The sequence below is a fragment of the Callospermophilus lateralis genome, chromosome 3 (genome assembly GCF_048772815.1).
Source record: "Callospermophilus lateralis isolate mCalLat2 chromosome 3, mCalLat2.hap1, whole genome shotgun sequence".
NCBI lineage: Eukaryota > Metazoa > Chordata > Mammalia > Rodentia > Sciuridae > Callospermophilus > Callospermophilus lateralis.
This window is the reverse complement of record NC_135307.1, coordinates 164,031,513-164,052,478: the sequence shown is the minus strand read 5'-3', so window position 1 is coordinate 164,052,478 and position 20,966 is coordinate 164,031,513. Positions and strand designations below refer to the sequence as shown.

The 20,966-nt window shown below is 39.4% G+C and overlaps 1 protein-coding gene across 2 annotated transcripts in view; it reads left to right on the top strand.

Moving 5' to 3' along the window:
- The window catches only part of Slx4ip (SLX4 interacting protein), a 208,250-nt gene extending 188,271 nt beyond the window's left edge, over positions 1-19,979 (top strand). For both annotated transcript variants that reach the window (XM_076851513.1, XM_076851512.2), the window contains 2 exons: positions 13,350-13,450; positions 14,900-19,979. In XM_076851513.1, the coding sequence (XP_076707628.1) occupies positions 13,350-13,450; positions 14,900-15,614 (816 nt within the window). In that variant the 3' untranslated portion in view covers positions 15,615-19,979. The remainder of the gene's footprint in view (positions 1-13,349; positions 13,451-14,899) is intronic.
- The last annotated feature ends 987 nt before the right edge of the window (positions 19,980-20,966 follow it).

Sequence of the window (20,966 nt, the reverse complement as noted above, 5' to 3'; positions counted from 1 at the left end):
CAGTGTTCTGAAATTAGTTCTTCCTTAATAACTGATTATCAAAATTGTACAACAAATTTTTAAATCCAGATATATACAAATAAAATAAAAATTACTCACAACTTTCAGCCCAAAGATAACCCTCTGTTACCAATCAAATCTGTATCTCTCCATACTTCATACTTAAAAAACTGAAGTCACTGTGTATTTATTTTAACTAGGACCCTATTCATTTGTGAATTATGCTTTTGTACCTGTTTTTCTGTTGATAATGATATTTCAAAGACTCCTTATATATACTATATGTAAGACTTTATATAGTAAGGAAAGTTACTTTTACCGAGTCTGTCTTTTTCTTTTCCGTCATATGTCATTGCCTAACGATAGGAATCTGTGTCCTCAGCTCTGCTTTCCATAATGATTTCTGCTTTGGATAAAATTGGTGTTTTGTTTTTTCCAATATTAGACAAATAGTTACTTACATTTTCTTTGGGTATTCTTATGGGAATTATTTTAGTTTGTGATGTGAGGTCCTTTTTATTGTTTGTGTTGACCAGCATCATGCTAATTGTGGTCCTTAGGTTTCAGGGACAGCCAAGCTCTCTGCTTCTTCTAATGGACTTCATTGTCAGGGAACTCAAGACCATGAGGCATCTCTAGAGTCCAGGCTCTCCTTTTGCCCCTTAGCAGGGGGACTTCAGTAAGATCATAAGGTAGTCGGGTTGCCTGTTACACTTCATTTGAGTGTAGCTTAGCTGTGAAAATAGCTGTCAGGTTTCTGCAGGTGGCCCCAGCAAAAGAGGCTGAGTCCTCACCATAGCATCATCCACGTGGGAGGATTACTGAGATGTCCTGACAAGACACAGTACATGAGCACTAAATTGAACACTTCTCTCACATCAGACTATTGTTTAATGTTAAAGAATTCTCATGCCTGACACCTGTCTAGGTTGACAGCCCTCTTGTTTTCCTGGCAGTTGTGGCCAGGTTTCAGGGTCATAATGTGATCAAGAGATAGTTAAGGAACAGATTAGAGCAGTACCCTCAGCTGGTCCTGTGAATGGGCTGTTTTCCTTGAATGGGGATGGGGACTATAACAGCTACCATTCTCATCTGCCCTTATATGGACTAGCAGGTGGAGCCCAATGGAAATGCTGGTGGTAGGGATGAAGATATTTTTTATGAGTTAGTTTTTCTAGACTATGACACTGAAGATAAGAAAATATATTTCTTGGGTAAAATTTCTTGGATAAAGATTAAGTGTACTTTGACTATTTGTTACAGTAACCTAGGGTTTTGTTCTCCTTTCCTAAAATAAAATTCTCCCAAGTGTTTAACCAATAGTATTCATGAATGAGATAATTTCATGTTTCATCCCCTGCAGGGAACCTGCCCTTTGCTGAGTTAGACTAGGAGGGAAAAATAGATAGGATATATTATAGAATATATCTGGGCCCTCTAATCCTTTGTGATTTTTTTCACATAAGCCTCTTCCTATGTACAGAGACATGTAATGTCTCCTTAATAACCACTTGCATCACAGATTTAATTAGGAAAAACATCATGGGAAATAGAACAAAAGGAAAATATATCAGAGTTAAAATGTGAAAACCTGCCTTTGACCACTGACTTTTCCCTCATGCACTGGAGGATCTTAGACACATCATTTGACTTCTGAGCATCAGTCCCCTGACTGATAAGCAGGGATAAAAATGGTATCTGCCAAGTAATTCTTTCCAAGTTTTCCTAACGATCAAGTGAAATCATAAATATTAAAATGACTTATAAACTCTAAAGCACTTATGAGTATTAATTATCATTGTCATCATTTTCCTTTTTCCTCAGAGAAGAGTTAATTTAATGCCATGAACACCAGATTAGCAGACTGCTGTATATCTTCCCCTCTCTGCTTGAAATGAGAAAAATACCTAATATTCATGTGTGCACATATTATTTTCCCAAGAAGGTCAATACCCTTATTTCAGAAAAAACTGAAATACCAAAAGGTTAGTGATAAGCCCCATATAACTAGCCAGTGTAATGGGAGCTCTGTTAACTAGCATCTAGAGGAGGAAGAAGTATAGAGACCACCCCAACTTAAACACCTTTCATTTCCAGTAGCTGCCAGTAGAATCATGATGAGATATGGCTGTGGACGAAAGACCCAGTCATTTCTCTAAGGTAATAGGAATTGGGAGACAGCGGACTTCTCAGGCCAGAATTCTGAAAAGCGCATGCTCCTCAGAACACCCACAGCGAGAGTTCAACATGCAAGTGGATTATGTTTGGAAAGTTCATTAGCAAACAGATGATTTAGAATTCAGTACTCATTTTCCCAAGGAAACGATGTCATGATGGGGATGCGGTTCCCAGACTAGTCCACAAAAGCTGTTACTATCATGAACTGTGAGTCTTGGAAGGAGGGGACCTGACTGTCTGTGTTCAAGGAAAATAGCAAGAGCTATTCCTTCCATATTCCTGGGCAGAGAGCCAACTGTGAGCAGAGTTCTGAAATGAGACAGGCATCTGTGATGTCTTCTCTCTGGCCTTATGCCTCTTTCCCACTAGTGTCCAGGGCTACTGGGAGCCCCTTTCTGATTGACCCTTCTCCCTTGGTGCCAGGACTATACCATACCTGCCTCTCCTGTCCTGTCCACACCCACACGCTCAGCCAGGTGAGATAATAGGAGAGAGCAACACCCTGAATGAGGGACTGGCTACCTTGCTGCCTGTGCTGGCATTTTTTAGCCTTAGGTCTCTGTCGAGGGGAAGTGTTTTTAACAGGCTATCCCAAAAAAGGTAGGCCAACTCTTCATATAGACAGTTCCGTCTACTTTTAAATTAGGGATTAACCTATGATTCATAAATTTCTTGAAATTAAAAAAAAAATTGTTGTTGTTGTTTGTTTTTCTGGTCAAAGTTAGATGGCTTTCATCTAACTCTCAGAGTGGTCTGTGAACCACCCCCCCCCCCCAGTGTTAAGTACTGGTCCAGACCTACAAATTCTTCAGAATGCCTTAGGTTCTGTCACAGTTGTATGGCATAGAGACTCAACAGTAGGAGCTGAGATTGGTCAGAATTTATTTTTAGGTTCTCAAGGGTAGGTGAATGTGAACTGGAAAATCCCTGTGAAACGTGTACTTCCTGCAAATTCGCTTCCTTAATTTTTTTTTTTTTTTTTTTTTGCACACTGATTTCATTTTTAGGGTAACATTCTTTTCAGCTACTTATTGGTATTTTCCTTTCTCTATATTCTCTATATACAACTGTTTCATTGTCATCAATTCAAAAGAAAATAACTTTTTTAAAAATTTATTTTAAAGAAAAAAAAAATAGGGTTTTCACAACTAACCCAAGCAGCAGCAGCAGCAGCAGCAATCCTGGCTTTACTTTCCCTTAGAGTTCCATCCTTTCGTGGAAAGACAGAGAGTGAAGTACTTAGAGGAAGGACTTGAGGTCGGAGTCATATGGAGCAAAGCTTGGCCTCTCACTCTTGGAAATGGCCAGATGACTTGGCCTCATAGATCATCAGTGTCCTCCTCCAGGAAGTGGAGAAGGTCATGGACAGCATCTTATGGAGACCAGCTTACTAGGTGCTGGTCCTTATACCAAGTCTTTTGCTGGTCACCACTACCACCAGCATGGTCTTCAAAGAAATGATTTCAGTCCAGGGGGATTCATGAGGTGTAGCTTTTGGTTTTTATTTCACTCCCTTTATGCTTTAGTTCCATCAAGTCAATACATGTGTATTTGAATGTCTCTCTTTTTTTAATTCATTATTATTCTACTCCCCCTATTCTGCCCCTTTCACTTCCTTACATTATTATCAAATAATTTAAGAAAGAATAATATGTGAATTTTGAAAAAGAGAGTTATTCCTCATTTTGAAGACATGGGCTTCTACACAGCCATGCTGCATTGTGGTCTTAAGATTCTGGTCATTCTTGTATTCATGCTTTGGTCTGCTTCTCTATAACTCCAGTCTTTTATATCATCACATTTCAGAACAGCATGCTCCTGAAAATACTTAGGCATTGCACTAAAATATGAGAGTAACTTTTTTTTTCCCTTTGAAAATCAAGTCATAAAGCATTGAAAGTAATTCCAGTTTTATGCTTTAATATTATCGTGTAACCCCTAAATAAGCTGATATTATATATTTACTCTGCTTTTATTGTTTGCAAAGGGCTTTGTTTGCAGAGTGCAGAGGCTGTCACATACAATAACTTATTCAGTACAGCAAACCTGAGAAGAGATTGTATCAGTCTTGAACCTTTTCATTTTCAAGGGACAGGAAAGCCAACTCAAAATGGCTTAGCAAAAAAAGAAGGTTTTTGGCTTATGTTCCTGAAAAGTCTAGACTTTAGGTAGAGCTTGATCAGAACAGAATATCATTAAACAGTTCCTCACCCTTTTTGGCTCTGCCTTCCACTGTGCTGGCTTCACTCTCAGCCTGTATGTGCTGGTTGGTCCTAGCAGCTTAGATCTTTACTTTCAGGGCAGACGAAAGCAGACCTTTGCTTAGAACCGTATGGGTCATGCACCTCTTTGAGTTAATGAATTCAGTACTCTGATTGATCTGAACTGAGTCACAGGCCTATTTCTGAAGTCAGATGTGGAGACAGGGTCTCCTGAATGCATGGACATTGGATGGGACTTTGAGTTGTGATTCCTTGGAATAAAATCCAAGTATTGTTCCCAGGAAATAAATGTGTATCCATTCTAGAGATATTCATTTCATCCTTTTTTTTTTTCTTTTACAAATGAGGAAACTGATGCCCAGGGCAGATAAGCCAATTTTCCAAATCTCACAGCTAGATAGTGACTGAGCACGGAGTGGAACCAAGGACTTCTGACTGTCCTCTTTCTACAGCGTCATCCATGACTATGACAGCACATGACTCGTGTGGCCACCAGGCAGGGTGGAGAGAGTTGTGCACAGGGGTAGGCCTTCCAGATCCTGTTCTGCCCCAGACTAAATGTGTGGCCTTAGACACTTCTTGCTCTGTGTGGGTCTTGTTCTTTTCATCTGTAAAATAGTGATGATGTCTTCCCTCTTGAATACTCAGTGAGGACCACATGAAATGTCAGGAAGAGGGCACTGAGAATCATGTAAGCTCTCCAGGAATGCAAGGCATCCTTTCCTTTTTTATAAACTCCATATGGTTTGTGAAGTCATCAGATTTTGTCTTCTCAGTAATGTCAAGAAAATTTCTTCAATGTTTTCCAGTTTCCAAAATGTACTTCATATACCTCACTGCATTAAAATTTCCCAAACAAAAATGAAATGTCCATGAGAAACCAACCATCAGGGGATTGAGAAACTGGTGCTAGCAGAAGCCAACAGTGAGTGTGAAATCTTGGATTCCACTTGCCCTAACCCTTGTACTCTGCATCATCCTGATTTGATCTCTGGGTGTATGATTCTCAGCAGATTGTGATCATGAGGAATTGAGAAACAGTAACACTTTGAGTGTGCCCTAAGACTATGTCTATAATATATATGCACACTTTTTTTTTTTTTTTTGTCCTGGGGATTGAATTTAGGGGTGCTTAACCACTGAGCTACATCTACAATCCTATTAGTATTTTGAGATAGGATCTCACTAAGTTGCCGAGGCTGGCTTCACACTTGCTATCCTCCTCCCTCAACCTCCTGCATCTCCAGGATTATTAGGCATGCACCACTGCACCCAGCTATATATATCCTAATAGTCTGTGGATTACCTACTTTTTTTTTTAAGAGAGAGAGAGAATTTTTTAATATTTATTTTTTAGTTTTCAGTGGGAACAACATCTTTTTTTTTTTTTTAATGTGGTAATGAGGATTGAACCCAGCATCTGTGCATGCCAGGCGAGCGCGCTACCACTTGAACCATATCTCCAGCCCCAAGATTACCTACTTTTAAAGTCTTCTTGGGTTATTAATTATTTTCATTGGATAGTGTATAAAACAGAATCAGAAGAACTGTATGTATTTAACCATGAAAAAACAGATCCAACTCTCAAAAGATAAAGGCAAAGAATACCACATTACTATAATTACCACCTTCCAAAAAAATCTTAATAGCACTGAAGAGCTTTTTTTCCTCTCATATCACCTTCATTTGATATTTTGCAATCCTGAAAGTAAGTTTGTTGGGACAACTCCTAACACAGGTTTTCACCCTTGGCTGTGAAGGTACTAGGAGCATACAACATGGGGTGGGCTATGTGGTCCTGGAGAACTAGGATTTACTGGTGTACCCACAGGACTCTTGGAGTCATCAGTTGCTTGCTACCATGGCTCCAAGAATCTGCCCCATCAATTCCATCCTCAGGTAATATTGATGTCCTGGGCTCTGAGGCACATGCTGGAGAACCAGCTACGAGAGTTTCTCAGCAGAGGCTATGTTTGTCAGGCATTGGCACTGCCATCTCATGCTGTATGTCCATGTGGAATCAGGCTGGCCAACAGCATCGGCCATGGACTGTGATAACAGTAGCAATACTAGCCTCACCAGCTGTATTGAGGATTTCTATTGGTGAATGCCTGTGTTTCTCTGCTCCTACTTACTGTAGAATTTTTCTGAAGTGTTATCTAGACCTGCACTGGCCAGTACTATAATCATTGGCTGCATTTGGCTGTTGAGAATTTGAAAATATGGCAAGTTAGAAATGATGTACTATACCTATATAATGCACACCAGCATTTTATATAATATATATAGTATATAAAATATCATAGACATGCTATATAAAATGTCTCAGTATTTTCTATATTGATTAATGTTATGTTTTATTTATTACATTTAATGTTATATTATTATTAAAATTAAATTTCACCCATTTATTTTTGCTTTTTTAATGGGGCTATAGAAAACTTCTAGTTCCTTGTATAGTTCACATGTTTCTACTGCAGAGTTCTGGTCTCCTTTATGTCACCACTTCCTTCATGACCTTGTGTCAGGTAGGCTTCGGTCCCAGCACTTCACCAAAACCAGCTAGCTTATGTCTTGGACTTCTTCCATCTAGTGGTCAGTTTTGACTCACAACCACTCAGTGTATTCTATACAGTTGTCACTTTCATTGACATTTAATTTTTTTTTTTAGTAAATAATTTTTTATTAAATTATTTATTCTAATTTGTTATACATGATGGAAAAATGCAATTCATTTCATATTGAACATATAAAGCACAATTTTTCAAGTTACTGATTGTTCACAAAGTATTTTCACATGATTTGGTCTTCATATGTGTACTTCGGATAATGATGTCTAACTCATTCCACTATCATGCCTATCCCCTTGTCCCCTCCCTTCCCCTCCCTCCCCTTTGCCTTATCTAAAGTTCCTCCATTCCTCCCATGCTTCCCCCATCCCATCGCCATTATGAGTTACCATCCTCATATTAAAGAAAACATTCAGCCTATGGTTTGGGCGGATTGGCTTGCTTCACCTAGCATTATGTTCTCCAACTTCATCCATTTACCTGCAAATGCCATGATTTTATTCTCTTTTAATGCTGAGAAATGTTCCATTGTGTATATATACCAAAGTTTCCCTATCCATTCATCTACTGAAGGGCATCTAGGTTGGTTCCACAATTTAGCTATTGTGAATTGTGTTGCTGTAAACATTGATGTGGCTGTGTCCCTGTACTTTCATTCTTCCCTTGCCTCTGGGGACCTCTTGTTATCTCAATTTTTCTTTCTTCACCCATAGTTCCCTCATAGACCCTTGGCTGAATCTTCCTTAACTTACCAACTTCTTTTTCTCATGCAAACTTATTCCTTGATAAAATTCATCCTAACCCATCATGGCATTAAACACCTATCCCAGGTTGGTGTCTGCAACTCAGACTGTCCTCTTCTAGAAACCTGTACCTTAATTGTCTATACCTTAATTGTGGAATCTGGTAATTTTGATTCCAGGTATCCCCAGCCACACTTTACCAAGTGCTATCACCATCTCCACTTAGATATCCAGGAGGATTCTAAAAGTTCTTGTGTTGGTACTGCTGTAACAAGGTGCCTCGTACTGGATAATTTTAAAAAGAACAGAAATGTATTTCTTACTACTCTGGAAGCTGGGAAGTCCAAGATCAAAGTGCCATCAGGTCTGTTGTCTAGTGAGGGTCTAGTCTCTCCTTTCAAGATGGCACCTTGTTGCTACCTCCTCCAGAAGAGAAGAATGCTATGTCCTCACATAGTGGAAGGCAGAAGGGCAAGTGAGGCAAATTTGTCCTGTTAAGTCCTCTTTTGAGGGCAGAGTCCTCATGGCTTAAGCACATCTTAAGGGCTCTACCTCTTAATACTATCACAGTGGCAACACCTGAATTTTAGAGGGAACACATTCAACCCATAGCAACATCTAAAACAGGTTTCTTGGCTTTATTTTCCCAAGCCTGCCCCTCCCCAGTATTTTCTTCCAATGACAAACGGCAGCTTCCTCTGTGCATTTAGTTATTAAAACCACAGAACTTGGACTTTACTTTTCTCTTCCCATAACTGCCATGTCCAGTTCACCTGCACATTCTTTTGAGCCTCTCTTCAAATTGTATTTCCAGTCTAAGCACTTTTCTTCACCTTGTGCTTCCTCCAAGACCCATCATCTCTAGTGAACTATTGCCTCCATCCTTGTCCCTCTACAACACCCAAGGTGAACCTTTTAAAATGTCATTTTTCTTTTCACAACTTTCCATAGGCATAATATCATCTTTCTCACTTTAATGATATATCCCATCCTTAAAAAGCCATTTAAGATTTGCCCCTCTACCACTAGTACTCGCATACACCCTTGCCCTGGTTTACTTTCCTGTCCCTCTGACCCCTTGCCCTGGTTTACTTGGCTGTCCCTCCACACTTCCAGGCATATTCTGTCCTCAGGGTATGCTCTTCCCCATATGCTCATGGAGCTTGTCCTTCACTCAGATTGCTGTCCATAACTCACGCTGCAGCCTACGCAGCCTTCTCTGAACACTGTATTCAAAATAACACCTTATGGACCTTTAGATGTGTATCTCTCCTCATAGCATTGTCACCACCTGACACATTCTGTATTTGTTTCTTATCTCCCTGTTGGTGGAGACTCCATGAAACTAGGTCTTTTTCTGTGGGTCCAAATCTTTTTCCCCAGAGGCCCAAATTGTGAGTAGTTCAGAGTTCAGAGTTTTGCTATATTGGATCATTCTGCTGGATTCTGCTCAGTTTTTAATTTCATGTACCCTTAGAGCAGAAGTTCATTAATTGCTGGGTATAAGCATCACTGGGGAACTTGCTTAAAATGTATATGCCCTGACCCTCACTTTGGAGGTAACAAATTCAGTAGAATCGGAGTGGAATCTGGTAATTTTGATGCCAGGTATCCCCAGCCACACTTTACCAAGTGCTATCACATTGTACCAGATTATATTTGTTTCTTGATTGCTCTCCTTCACTGAGTGTTGCTTTATGTATAGAAGCAGTGTTTGAATCACCTGGGAACCTAAATATAGATCTCCTAGCCCTACCCCAGATCTTGTAAATTAGAATTTCCAGGGATGGATCTTGGAAATCTATATTTTTAAAAAACTCCTGCAGTGTCTCAGAGGTATCTCATCTTCCCACTAGTCTTTAGGAACCCTGAGTGGTTTTAGCGACTCCATGAAGCATAAGGAGGTTGTGAACTCAAGTGCAGGTAGTTTTTGTTTTATTTTGGTTTTACTGTTATTTTAGGCTAGATTTTTGCTCCATCCCCCATTAATGTAACAGGTTCTATTCATAACTGGTATTCAGTCAGTCACTATGGAATGAGAACTCCTAGGTTTATACCCAGTTTTAACATGCTTTTGTGCCTTGAATGTTGACCATCATTTCCAGCTACATTTCAAACTAGCTCATTTTCTGAATAAAAGGCCAGAAGTGTGTCTTAAGTTTCCCAGCTCATTCTGTTGAGGACTCGCTTTGTAATCCTTTTTGTCCAGGAATTTAAAATGTTTCCCTGGTCAGACCCTACAGCATAGGGGTGCTATTGAAGTCAGATTTAAAATTAGGTAGTCAGTGTAGTTAGGTAAATCGGGTCTAATATCATATTGAGTGAAATCTAAAATGGAGGCCATGCTGATAATGATTCCGGAAATGCAGGACAACTCATGGAATGTTAATGAAGTCCCGGAAAAGCCCTAGGCCAAAGTCCACCCCAAAGAAAAGTTAATGGAACCCAGGAAACAGCCCCCAACAGATTTGGAGATAGCCCATCCCAAAGAAGTGATAATGAAGTCCTTCCTGCCCAGATTACTTGTTTGGCCCACCTGTGTCCCAACCCTTCCCCCTTACATTCCATCACCAAAACTGTAAAAAGGGGAACACATTCGCCCTTCAACGGATTCCACCTCTTGGGTCCCCTTCTTTCTCCGGGAGAAGTCTTTTCTGCTGTCCTTTAATAAACTTCTAATTTCTACTCTGTTTTTGCCTCAGCGTGCTTCTCTGGTGTTTTCTTCAACATTGGGGAAGCAAGGACTCCTCACCGGCCAACAGCAGTAACACTGTCACTCATCATCATAATCTCACACCTAACTCAGCCTTCCCCTTGGATCTGAGCTGCGGCACATGTGCTTTAATACATGTGCTTCGACTGACTTTAACCTTGAGGAGCATTCAGGATCTCTAAGAGCATCCTCAGGCATGAAGAGAAGGCCTGGCCCCTTGCTCTGAGGCCTGCCTGGTATGCTCAAGTTGCTGAGGAAGGGTAACTTTCTGGGGCCAGTGGCATTGTCCTACTTCTGTTTTGACACTCTTTGCAGATAGAAAGTTTTAAATTTGAAATCTTCAAAGTATTACAGAAATTAAAATGAGGGTAGGATAGAGGTTGTGTGGTGGACTAGGAATGGCATATACCAAGGAATGATATTTGTGGAACTTGATTTGTTGGCCTAGACTAAGAAGAGTAGCTTCCAGGTTGTAAAGAATCATTTATGAAGGCCCCAAGAGATCCCCTTGGTTAATATGTTTTTTAAATACCTGAGCTTCCATGGGGTGTTCACTCTGGACTTTGGTAGCTATCTTTAAAAATGTTGGGTTTGCCTGTATTTCTTTCAGAAGATGATAGGATCATTATTCACACAGAATCTGAAAATAGTGCTGTCATCCATGGAAGCCCTGGAGGCTCTTGCAACCTTCTCAGCAAGCACTATAGATTTGCACCTTAGAGTTTGCCTCTGGATAAGCCTTGACTTCATTTTGATGCCAGATGTGAGAAGCATTAATAATCAGGATGAATCCCTTTGGGAAATTCTATTCCCAGGTGATCGCTGCTTCCTTAGGAATATTGCATGGTGTGTGTGTGGGGGGGGGGGGGGTCAGAGGCTGTGATTTAGTGACAAAGAGGAGTGAATTGACCCTAGAAATGTAAGGATAAGAGATTTCTAATGAGGTCTGACAGTTCAAGGGCTGAATAAGGAGGCTAATCTTTTTTTTTTTTTTCCTGCCCACCCAGTCTTCACACAAATGTAAATATACCTCCTTCAACAAATTGGCAAATGTGGTTTTAATTTATAAGCAAGAGACCTGCCTTGCCTTTCTCTTCCTCCTCTTTTTTTCTTTTCTAAACTAAGTCACAGGTTTTGCACTTTTTAAACCGATCTGTCACCTTTTCTGTTGTTCATTTTCTTCCAAGAACATTTTCCCCCATTATTGTCAGAGGAATTTGGGATGAGAGCCGACTGCTGTTTCTTAAATAAGTTTTTGAAGTTCCAGAGGAAATACATGGTGCTCTTTCAACTGAATTTTTGAAACAAATAAGTAAAGACAGTGATTGAATCAAGTGGGAGACTTGAAGAGCGCGTCCCTATCTAGGCACCTACTTCATGTGGTCTGCGCAGAATCCATTGTTGTTATTTATGACCTTGTCTGCCTTCCATTGTGGACTTCTTCCAGCCTTGGGGAATTTACATCATTCCTAATAGCAAAAGGCTTTCTGGTTCCCACAGAGTTGTTCAAAGCCTGACTCATGCTCCTTATGTTAATTGTTCAGCTCTGAAAATACAGCACTTACAGGGTGTGGTTATAAGGGGGAAATCTACTGTACTTATAGGGCATGTTTAGAAGTGTTTCACACATAAATCTCTATTGCTCCCAATCTCTTGTCAAAGTTAAAGTGTCTCTCTAGCTCCCTCCCCCCACCAACTCTGATTTAACTTTTAATTCCCCCCACACACACACTCTTTATCAACTATTAAATATAGGGAACAGAAAACCAAAAAGGAAATGCATCAAAATGCAGTATAATCCAATAAAGCCTGTAATACCCCGTTCACTAACTATTAAAACTAGATATGACTGAGTGACATCTGCCTGGGCCTAAAGTCATCAGCACTTTTGGCAAGTAAATGTTTCTGGTAACTCAGTGGTATGGACAGTGACTGGGTAAAGCCCATCACATCCACTTGGAGAATACCCAGGCTTAATACTAATGGCTGCCTTCTCCCAGGATCCCTGGGCTGTCACTGCTAATTCCCATGTAAGCCTAAATAAAGCAAAGACTTTTTGATAATCAATTAAAACAATTCTTTGTGGAAGGAACATTTTTCTGGAATTTTCATGGGGAAGAATACTTAGTGTCCCGGAAAAAGAGACATTAACACCTTGTCTGGCTTATCTACGTGCATACAAAGGTCAGTGTTGGCAAAAGTTGAGAAACTTTTACAATTGTGTCCTTAGGATGTTTCCATTGATATGTGAAATAGTAGGCTGATAATCTCTTCATTATAAAAAAAAAAAATAAAGACTACAATAGTAGTTAGAATAAAAGGGAAATTCCTGGGTTTTTTAGTAGCTAAGAATGAAAAACTCTAGTTTTGAAGCTACCAATATTAAAAAGCTCAACTCTTGAAATAGTCTTGAGGGTTACAAAGGAAATAGGTAATATTTCTATTTTTTATTAGAGCATTACACTTATACACAATATTTATATTTCTGCAAATAGAGAAAATGTGGGGAATTCTCAGAATTACCAGGGTACTGCACACCGCCCCACCAAGTCTTCTCAAAAACTTGCTGCAGCCTGGCTCATTGATTCTGGGCTTTTGTCACAATTTGAACCAGAGAGATATTAGATATTGGCCAAGAGTTACTGATGGCTTGTAATCAACATCCTTTACATGACAGTTTTCTGTGTTTGTGGTACATATTAATGCATGAAATGTGTAGACTGGGAGTCCAAAAGAAGTTGTAATTTACCAGAAAGTCCTAGATAAAAAAAAGAAAAAAAGTTAAAATAGCCTGTAACACTAAGCAGTTTCATTTAGTCTTTACAAAAATAAATCTGTTCATCTGGGCATTCAGAGTGTAACTGTTTTCTCTCATATTCAGCTAATAGATTTCTGGTTGAACCTTTGTTATCTTTTGGAATAGACAGAAAGAGCTCTCCACGGAGTGTCTGATTATTTTGCTGAGTGTGCGGAGAGTCCACTTCCTCCCAGTGCAAAGCTCAAGAGAAATGCTCTGAAACAAATGTAGGTCCAGCACGTTTCATTTTTCTTATTTGTGACTGCCTGTATGGATGGATGGATAATGTGAAATATGGAATTAAACAAGAAGGCATGGAGTGTGGAGACCAGAGCTTGGCTGGCACTGATCTTGCCCTGGGTCTCACACTTGCCCTTCCCACTCTCTTGACACTATTTTCTTTGCTCTCTGGACAGTGGGGGTAGAGTCCTTGCTTCATAAGTGTGTTGCAAGGAGTAATTAATTGCAAGCTCTTTGAAGATGAAAAGCACCTGCTGGTGGTATGTTTCATATAACTTTCAGGGTGACTATAGACAGTCCTTAAAAAATACATTTCTTTTCTAAGATGCTTGTTCTAACTTTAATATAATGATAGTAATCCTTGTTATTATATGTTATTATATATATGAAATACATATATATGTATATATGTTTGTATATACACACATACATGATTCCACCCTAAAGCTTAGTCAGAATACATGTCTGAGCTCCAGTGTTTTGACTTTCATTGTTAAGGAAATTTCTTGCCACTCACAGATTTCTTGCCATACTTCTTGCTAAAGATAAGGTCTTTAGTCTCTAAATTTTCCTCACGCAGTTTCTGTCCTGCCCCTCAAATTTTTACAGTCAGAATGAAGTTTACCTTGTCTACTGAGTATTCTGTAGAGAAAGGAGTTAGATTTGCATTCCCCTCTCATGCTGGCTGTCTGAAATTTTTTTTCAAGTGCTATTAACTGAGTCTGATTCTTGTATGGTTAATGAACAATCGTGACACCAGCTAAATGGTAGTTATATTTGAATAATACCTTGAAATGGCCTGAGAATAATTTCAGAAAATTTTACTCACAAACTGAGTAAACTTTTTTTTACTCACAAATTAAATTGTGTGTATGCATATTTGTTCATAGGTACACTTGCATAGCATAAGCTTTGGGTATATTTGAGCATCAACTCCTAGAAAAAAAAAATCAATGCATGATATGTATGATCCTATGTAAGGCAATATTTACTCTTAATATCATTGAAATGAATACCTATTTGCCTTAGTTAAAGAGAATTCCATTGATGATACAGATCAAAAAGCATAACATGGGCTGGGGATGTGGCTCAAGTGGTAGTGCGCTCGCCTGGCATGCGTGCAGCCCGGGTTCGATCCTCAGCACCACATACAAACAAAAGATATTGTGTCCGCCGAAAACTAAAAAATAAATATTAAAAAAAATTAAAAAAAAAAAAGCATAACATAACCTAGTATAATGAAAAATGTAGAGATCATTGCTTAACACACCTTAGGGATTTTTCTAGATTTCCTGGGGAGACAGGGAGAAGGCAGGTAGCACATACCACTTGTTGCAGGTGAGGGAATGTGAGGGAGGGGGAATTTGAAGAAAACTGTGCCATTATAGCTTTACACAGTGTAAAATCTTTGGTTTTTTTTGTTGTTGTTGTTTTAGTGCGAAAAGAACAAAAACAAAAAGTAACGTCGAGAGCAAATCACAGACCAGCAGAGACACTGTGGGAACATCTAGTGACTCAGTGATTGCGGAGGTAGCAAGGAGGAGGGATGATGGTCAGGCCTCATCAGAATCCACAGGACAAGCAAAGGATTACATAAAGGCAGCTGAGTGCCACCAGAGGCTTCCTGTTCAAAAGCTGGAAAATGTTAATCAGACCCAGCCAGAAGACACTAGCAGCCAGCAAAAACCTCATCCTGGGGAGCGGTCAAAGACAGGGCTTCTAAGCGGGAGCCCTGTCTATAGCTGTGAGTCAGCATCACCAGGTCCAAAGCAAAGTCCACGAGTAGCCAAAACACAACAGAAACGCAGGAACTGCGGCTCTGCGGAAGACTTCGACCACCACAAGAGAGTTTCTCTTGGAAGTGATCGATTAGTCCCAGGAGAAATAATACTGGAGAAAAGCACAGCTGTCAATGTTTTGCCAATTTTAGAGTTGTCAGATCCGGGGTTACTTTTGAAACAAGATTTGGCAAAAACCATGTCTAAGGAAGAGTTGCATGTTTTGGAAAATCTCCCCTCCAGACATCTTATAAAAAATAACCCAAGGCAGGCACAGCAAACCGGCTCAGCCACAAACACTGAAAGATCATCTGCATTTCAAGGCAGCCCAACCAAGAAAAGAAAGAAATTGCAAAGGATTGCAAAGTCATAGTTGAGGATAATAGTAGCCAAATATGTGACAAGAGCGCCAACATGTATAGATGCTGAGACTTAAAAGGAATTTGTTAGAAAGATTTTGTTTGTTTGTTTCTATCTTTATCACAATATTGGGGATTAAATCTAGGGTTTCGTACATGCCAGGAAAATCCTCTACCAATGAGCTGCATCCTCAGCCTTCCAAATAGCTGGGATTATGGGCATGTACCACCACGCCTGGCAAAATGATTATTTTAAATAAAACAGTACATATCCACATTGGGGTTTGCTTTCCAGCAGTCACCTTCAGGAGGCTATCTGTTTATTCTAATAATGCTATCTTTTCATCATACTTTATAACTGTCTTCAGAAATTGTATTGATAAAGAGCCATTCACCTTGGTGGAAGGGAGACTATTTGTGCAAGGACTGCATGAAGAAACCAGTCACATATTCCTCCTTGACATTACCATGCAGACCTCATGATGGGACACATGAAGACAGTGCCTCGTGCTATAGTTAAGTTCTAGGGGTACAGTGGATCCTCCTGTTCCTCAGCTTCAGAAGGGGGCAGTGAAAGAAAAAGCCAGTGGTTCTAAACCACTGGGACCAGCATCATTGGAAACATGAATTAGAAATGTGGGTGTCAAGCCCCACCCCAGACCTATAGAATGAGAAGCTCTTAGTGACTCTAAAATATGCCAAAGCCTGAGAACCACTGGACTAATTGAAGTCTCCTTCATGTTTATTTCCTCCAGCCTGGCTCCCATGGCCTCCAGCTCATCAGCTGGGGCCACGTGTGGACATGTACACCCTCATATTCCCTCAAACTTATAAAACACCTGGGTTCAGTGTATGAGTCACTCTGTTCCCAGATTCTACAGTATGACAGCCACAGCATCGAGGGAGCTGTTACTTACGCTTATAATTGCCGGAAGTTTACGGATAATTTATCCCAGCATTAGAGGAAGAAATGGGAGAGGCTTGCTCTTACTTGTAGCTCAGGCCTATCCCTGTCCCTGCCCTTTCTTCCACCTCTAAGATTTTGGTTAGGTTCAGGACAGACCAGAACCCAAGAGGAAGTCAGTGACCAGTGTTTAGTTTCCCATTTGGAAGTCTTCACAGGCAATTTAAGTTTCTTCTCTGGTCTCACAACTTACTCTAAAAGATTAGAAGCTTGTGGCTGGAATTGTGGCTCACCTAGCATGTACAAGGCCCTGAGTTCCATCCTCAGCACCACATTAAAAAAATAAATAAATAAAATAAAGGTATTGTGTCAACTACAACTAAAAAAAAAAAAAAAAAAAAAAAGAAGCCTAAGAGGAGGTCAACCTCAGAAATATAAGAACCCTAAGAGGTCAACCTGGAAGTTTAATCTGGACCTTACTTGTTCAATAGAAAATGGAACTTTTGATTCTGGAAATTTTAAACAGTTTCTACAGAAGGTTAAAGTTAGTGGAAAAACACGACATCCAGGACTATTCACCTTAAACACTTCAAGAATAAAATCACAGTTGTTTCTGAGAAACAGATCTCTGAAAGGTATTTGAAATACATTACCAAAAAGCACCTTATGAAGAAAAATCCTGCTGATAGCAGTGGCACACACCTATAATCCTAGTGACTCAGAGGTTGAGGCAGGAAGATCTCAAGTTCAAGGCCAGCCTCAGCAACTTAAGGAGGCCTTAAGCAACTTAATGTCTCAAAATTAAAAAATAAGAAGGACTGAGAATGTAATTGTGGTAAAGTGCCCCTAGATTCAAGCCCAAGTACAAAAAAAAAAAAAAACAGGAAAGAAAAATCTTTGTGATTGGCTTCATGTGATTATACCTGATAAGACTTATAAACTTAGTTACTTCCAGATTAGTCAAAGTCAAGATTAGGCAAGATGATAGTCTGAGATCTAGGTGAAGCCTCTTGTTACAGGGCTTTGGTTCACAATGTTAAAGAATGAAGCATTCACTCAATTTCATCCAAAAATAGGAAAGAAATCTTATTCAAAGACCACCAATGAATCTTTTTCTGCTTACTAACAGGTGTTCCTTTGAAGTAGCATCTCCCTTATGTAATAGGGAAAATCAAGGGTATTCCCCAAAGTGTTAAAATTAGCAAAGAAAGCCCAATAAAATAAAAGAAAATAGCATGTGAGTGCTATTAATGCTCTCCAATTGCAAACTCTCTCTCCCAGTATCTGCTTTCCCCACTTGGATTATATTGAATGAAGCCCACCCAAAGGAAACCATACCTGAGAGCACCATTGTGGGTCATGAAGTTCAGTTATGGTCAGAAAGCCTGGCTGCTGGATGTAGATGCTGTTGCTTTGTTGCTTTGGTGTTACAACATTGACCTGGAAACCTGTCCCCTTTCTGCACCCCTAAGACCCAACATAGCCCTTCCCACTGTGTCCTTTCTTATTCCTTCCCACCTGTTTCCCTTGTCATAATAGATTCCAATCAAAGAATTCTAAATAGGTGAAAAGGGAGCCCAACAGAATGCTAATAACCTCAGTGGAGCTGACTCTGTTTATACAGTAGGGTTCGACTCTCAGAATGGAAACTGCTTAAGAAGGTATTTCATTAATTAACCTGGGCTTGATGGTTAAGGCCAAACTTAAAATGATTTTCTTTCTAGAAAAGTCTTGGCTTGAGTGTTTATTATATTTGGAGAAAACACAATTCATGTGATCTAATAAGGAAAATAGCAACTTTGTGTTATAGATGTGGTCTTTCTCAGACTTCACACACAATGGGTTCACAGCCCCAGCCCTTTTTATATTTTGAATCTTGCTAAGTTACTGAGGCTGGCCTCTTACTTGTGATCCTCCTACCTCAGCCTCTGGAGTCACTGGGATTACGGGCATGGGCCACCACACCTGCCTTAAATAACATTTTAATAGGTGTATTTTTTTCCCCTTTAACATTCACAAGCAAGGAAGGTCTGGAAACAATCCAGGTGATTTTTCTTATATATTTTTTTCTCTTTGCCTTTTTTCTCTTTGCCAAGGCAAAGAGAAATATGCATATAATATCTAGACAAATATGCATTTAATGTGTCAAATACAAAGGAGCAAACATTTGTGGAGAATGGAGTGTGTGCAGCAATTTTTTAGTTCCTTTTTTTTAAATATTCAAGGAGTGTGGAAAGTATTGCATTTTTTAAAAAAGGCTTTGGGGCTGGGAATATAGCTCAATGGTAGAGGAAGTGCTTTTCGTGTGCAAGGCGCAAGATTTGATCCCTGGCATCACACACACACACGTGCACACACACACTCAGAAAACCCCTCTTTATTTTGATTTATGGAGAATATGGCTTATCTCTGAATGAAATATCCCAAAATATATTCTCGGGACAACAATGGGATCACAGCATAATTGTTTTCTTTTTGCTATCATGTTTAGATTTTGGCATGGACTGTTGTGTATATCGATGGCCTTTGATTTCAGAAAGAGCTTGGCGAGGGCAGGCACATAGGGGAAGGAAATCTCTGCCCAGGAGAATGGCCTGGATTCAGTGTCCCCACTCCGCGTTTCCTTAAGCTCTTTGGCAGGCCCAACTGTAATATTTCCACAAAACTGTAGTGAGTGGCCCTCCCTTGAAGTAACCAGCCGCTTTCCTAAGAGCCAAAAATTCTCTCTTCAGCGTGCTATGACTTGAATATGGAAATCATCTTAATTTCTTCTTTTTTCTTATGAGGAAATTTCCATGCTTGGTTTGTCAAGACAAGAGAGTTCATTCCTTCATATTGAAACACTAATGAATTGAAACATGTTGAAACAAGTAAAAAAATCAAAATTAAGCTGGTTTCTCTTAAATAGTTTAAAGCCTTCCTTAGTACAAAATAAATTAAGCATTGTAAAATGAAGTTAACTCAGGTAATTATTCAGTGCAGAAGTCTAACCATATATATCATCGGTATTGTAATTTCAGGGTATAATTAAATTATCTGAAATCTGCAGAACTCCCTCTAATTTGGTCTCTATATTTATTTAACAAGACAGGGAACAAATATGTGTCAATATGCAGCATAACAGAGGGAACTTGAATGGCTAAAATTATCTTTAATTATCTAGAGTTACTCAGTACCAGTCCGGAATAAGTTTAATCTTGCAGCCTAATGTTACCATATTTCATATTAGCTTGTAAATGCTATTATAGCTCCTTATCAAAAATTTTGATAACTTAAGCAAAAATCAGTAAAACCATGCATTTGTCCTTTGAAGCATCTGATGGGGTGCCTGCAGGTGTGAATTTGATAGATCCCTAGAATAACTATTCAGTTGAGTTAGAAAGCCAAACACTGCCATAATCACCAGGTGAGCTCTTTTTTCCCTATCGGTTTTCTCATTTGTTTTATTCTAAACTGTTTAAATAGTTTGAATAGTTTTCTAGGTGATGAAACTATGTATGTAGTGAAAATGTACCTGTTTTATAAATAAAGATAAAAAATTGTCTTGAAAATTGTAACTTTTTCTTTTCTTTTTTCAAAAATAAGTGAATCCCCAAGGAATACACATCCAAAATACCCTTTTCTGAACATGTTGAAGTATGTCCTATTGGTAAGAAACATTTTCTTTCTAGAAACAGTTCTTAGGTTTTGAGTGCTTTGTTTAAATAGCTCAAAGGAGTCATTTGAACCATTGGTCCTGAAGATTTAGGTATGGAAAACCTAGTGTGATACGATGGAATTAATTGACCCATAAGATTTGGGGGTGATCCTTACAGTGTTTATTTGTTCCTACTTCTGCTTCCCACTGGGAGCTAAGAAAGATCTCTTGGGCGGTGGGGGGTAAAGTTCATGACCTTAACTCCTTTCCAGAAAACGCTGACATTTCCCAAGTGGATTCATTTCCATTTTCTTAAGTGGATCTAGTCCTTATTCAGGACTGATAAAACCCTGGGCCAACTCTTTTCTACATTGCTTTTTATTTTAGTATCCCAGGCTTCTCTGGTGCTGTGCATGACTTCCAGAAGGATTTCAATATCAGTTGGAAGAATACACTTATATAGATGGGCCTGGAATGCTAAGAATGGCTACAAATGATGAAGCATAGTCCATTTCTCCTTAGCATTTTGGTAATAACGATGGCTCACCATGTGGCCTAATCCACAGGAATGATGCCCTGCTTGGGGTATGGAGCTTGGCTCAGGATCTGGCGACTGGATAATAGCATGGTGCTTACAAGCCACAAACCCTGTTTCCTACCTTAGCTGCCACTTTGCCATTAATTGGTTTTATACGTTTGGGGACAAGTCACTTAGCCTTTCAGGCCTCATATTGTTCATCTGTCAAAGTTATCTAATATTTTAAGTGCTATTAGAGAACTGAGGTAAACATACCACTCTGATGTATTAATTTCTCCATTTAAAAA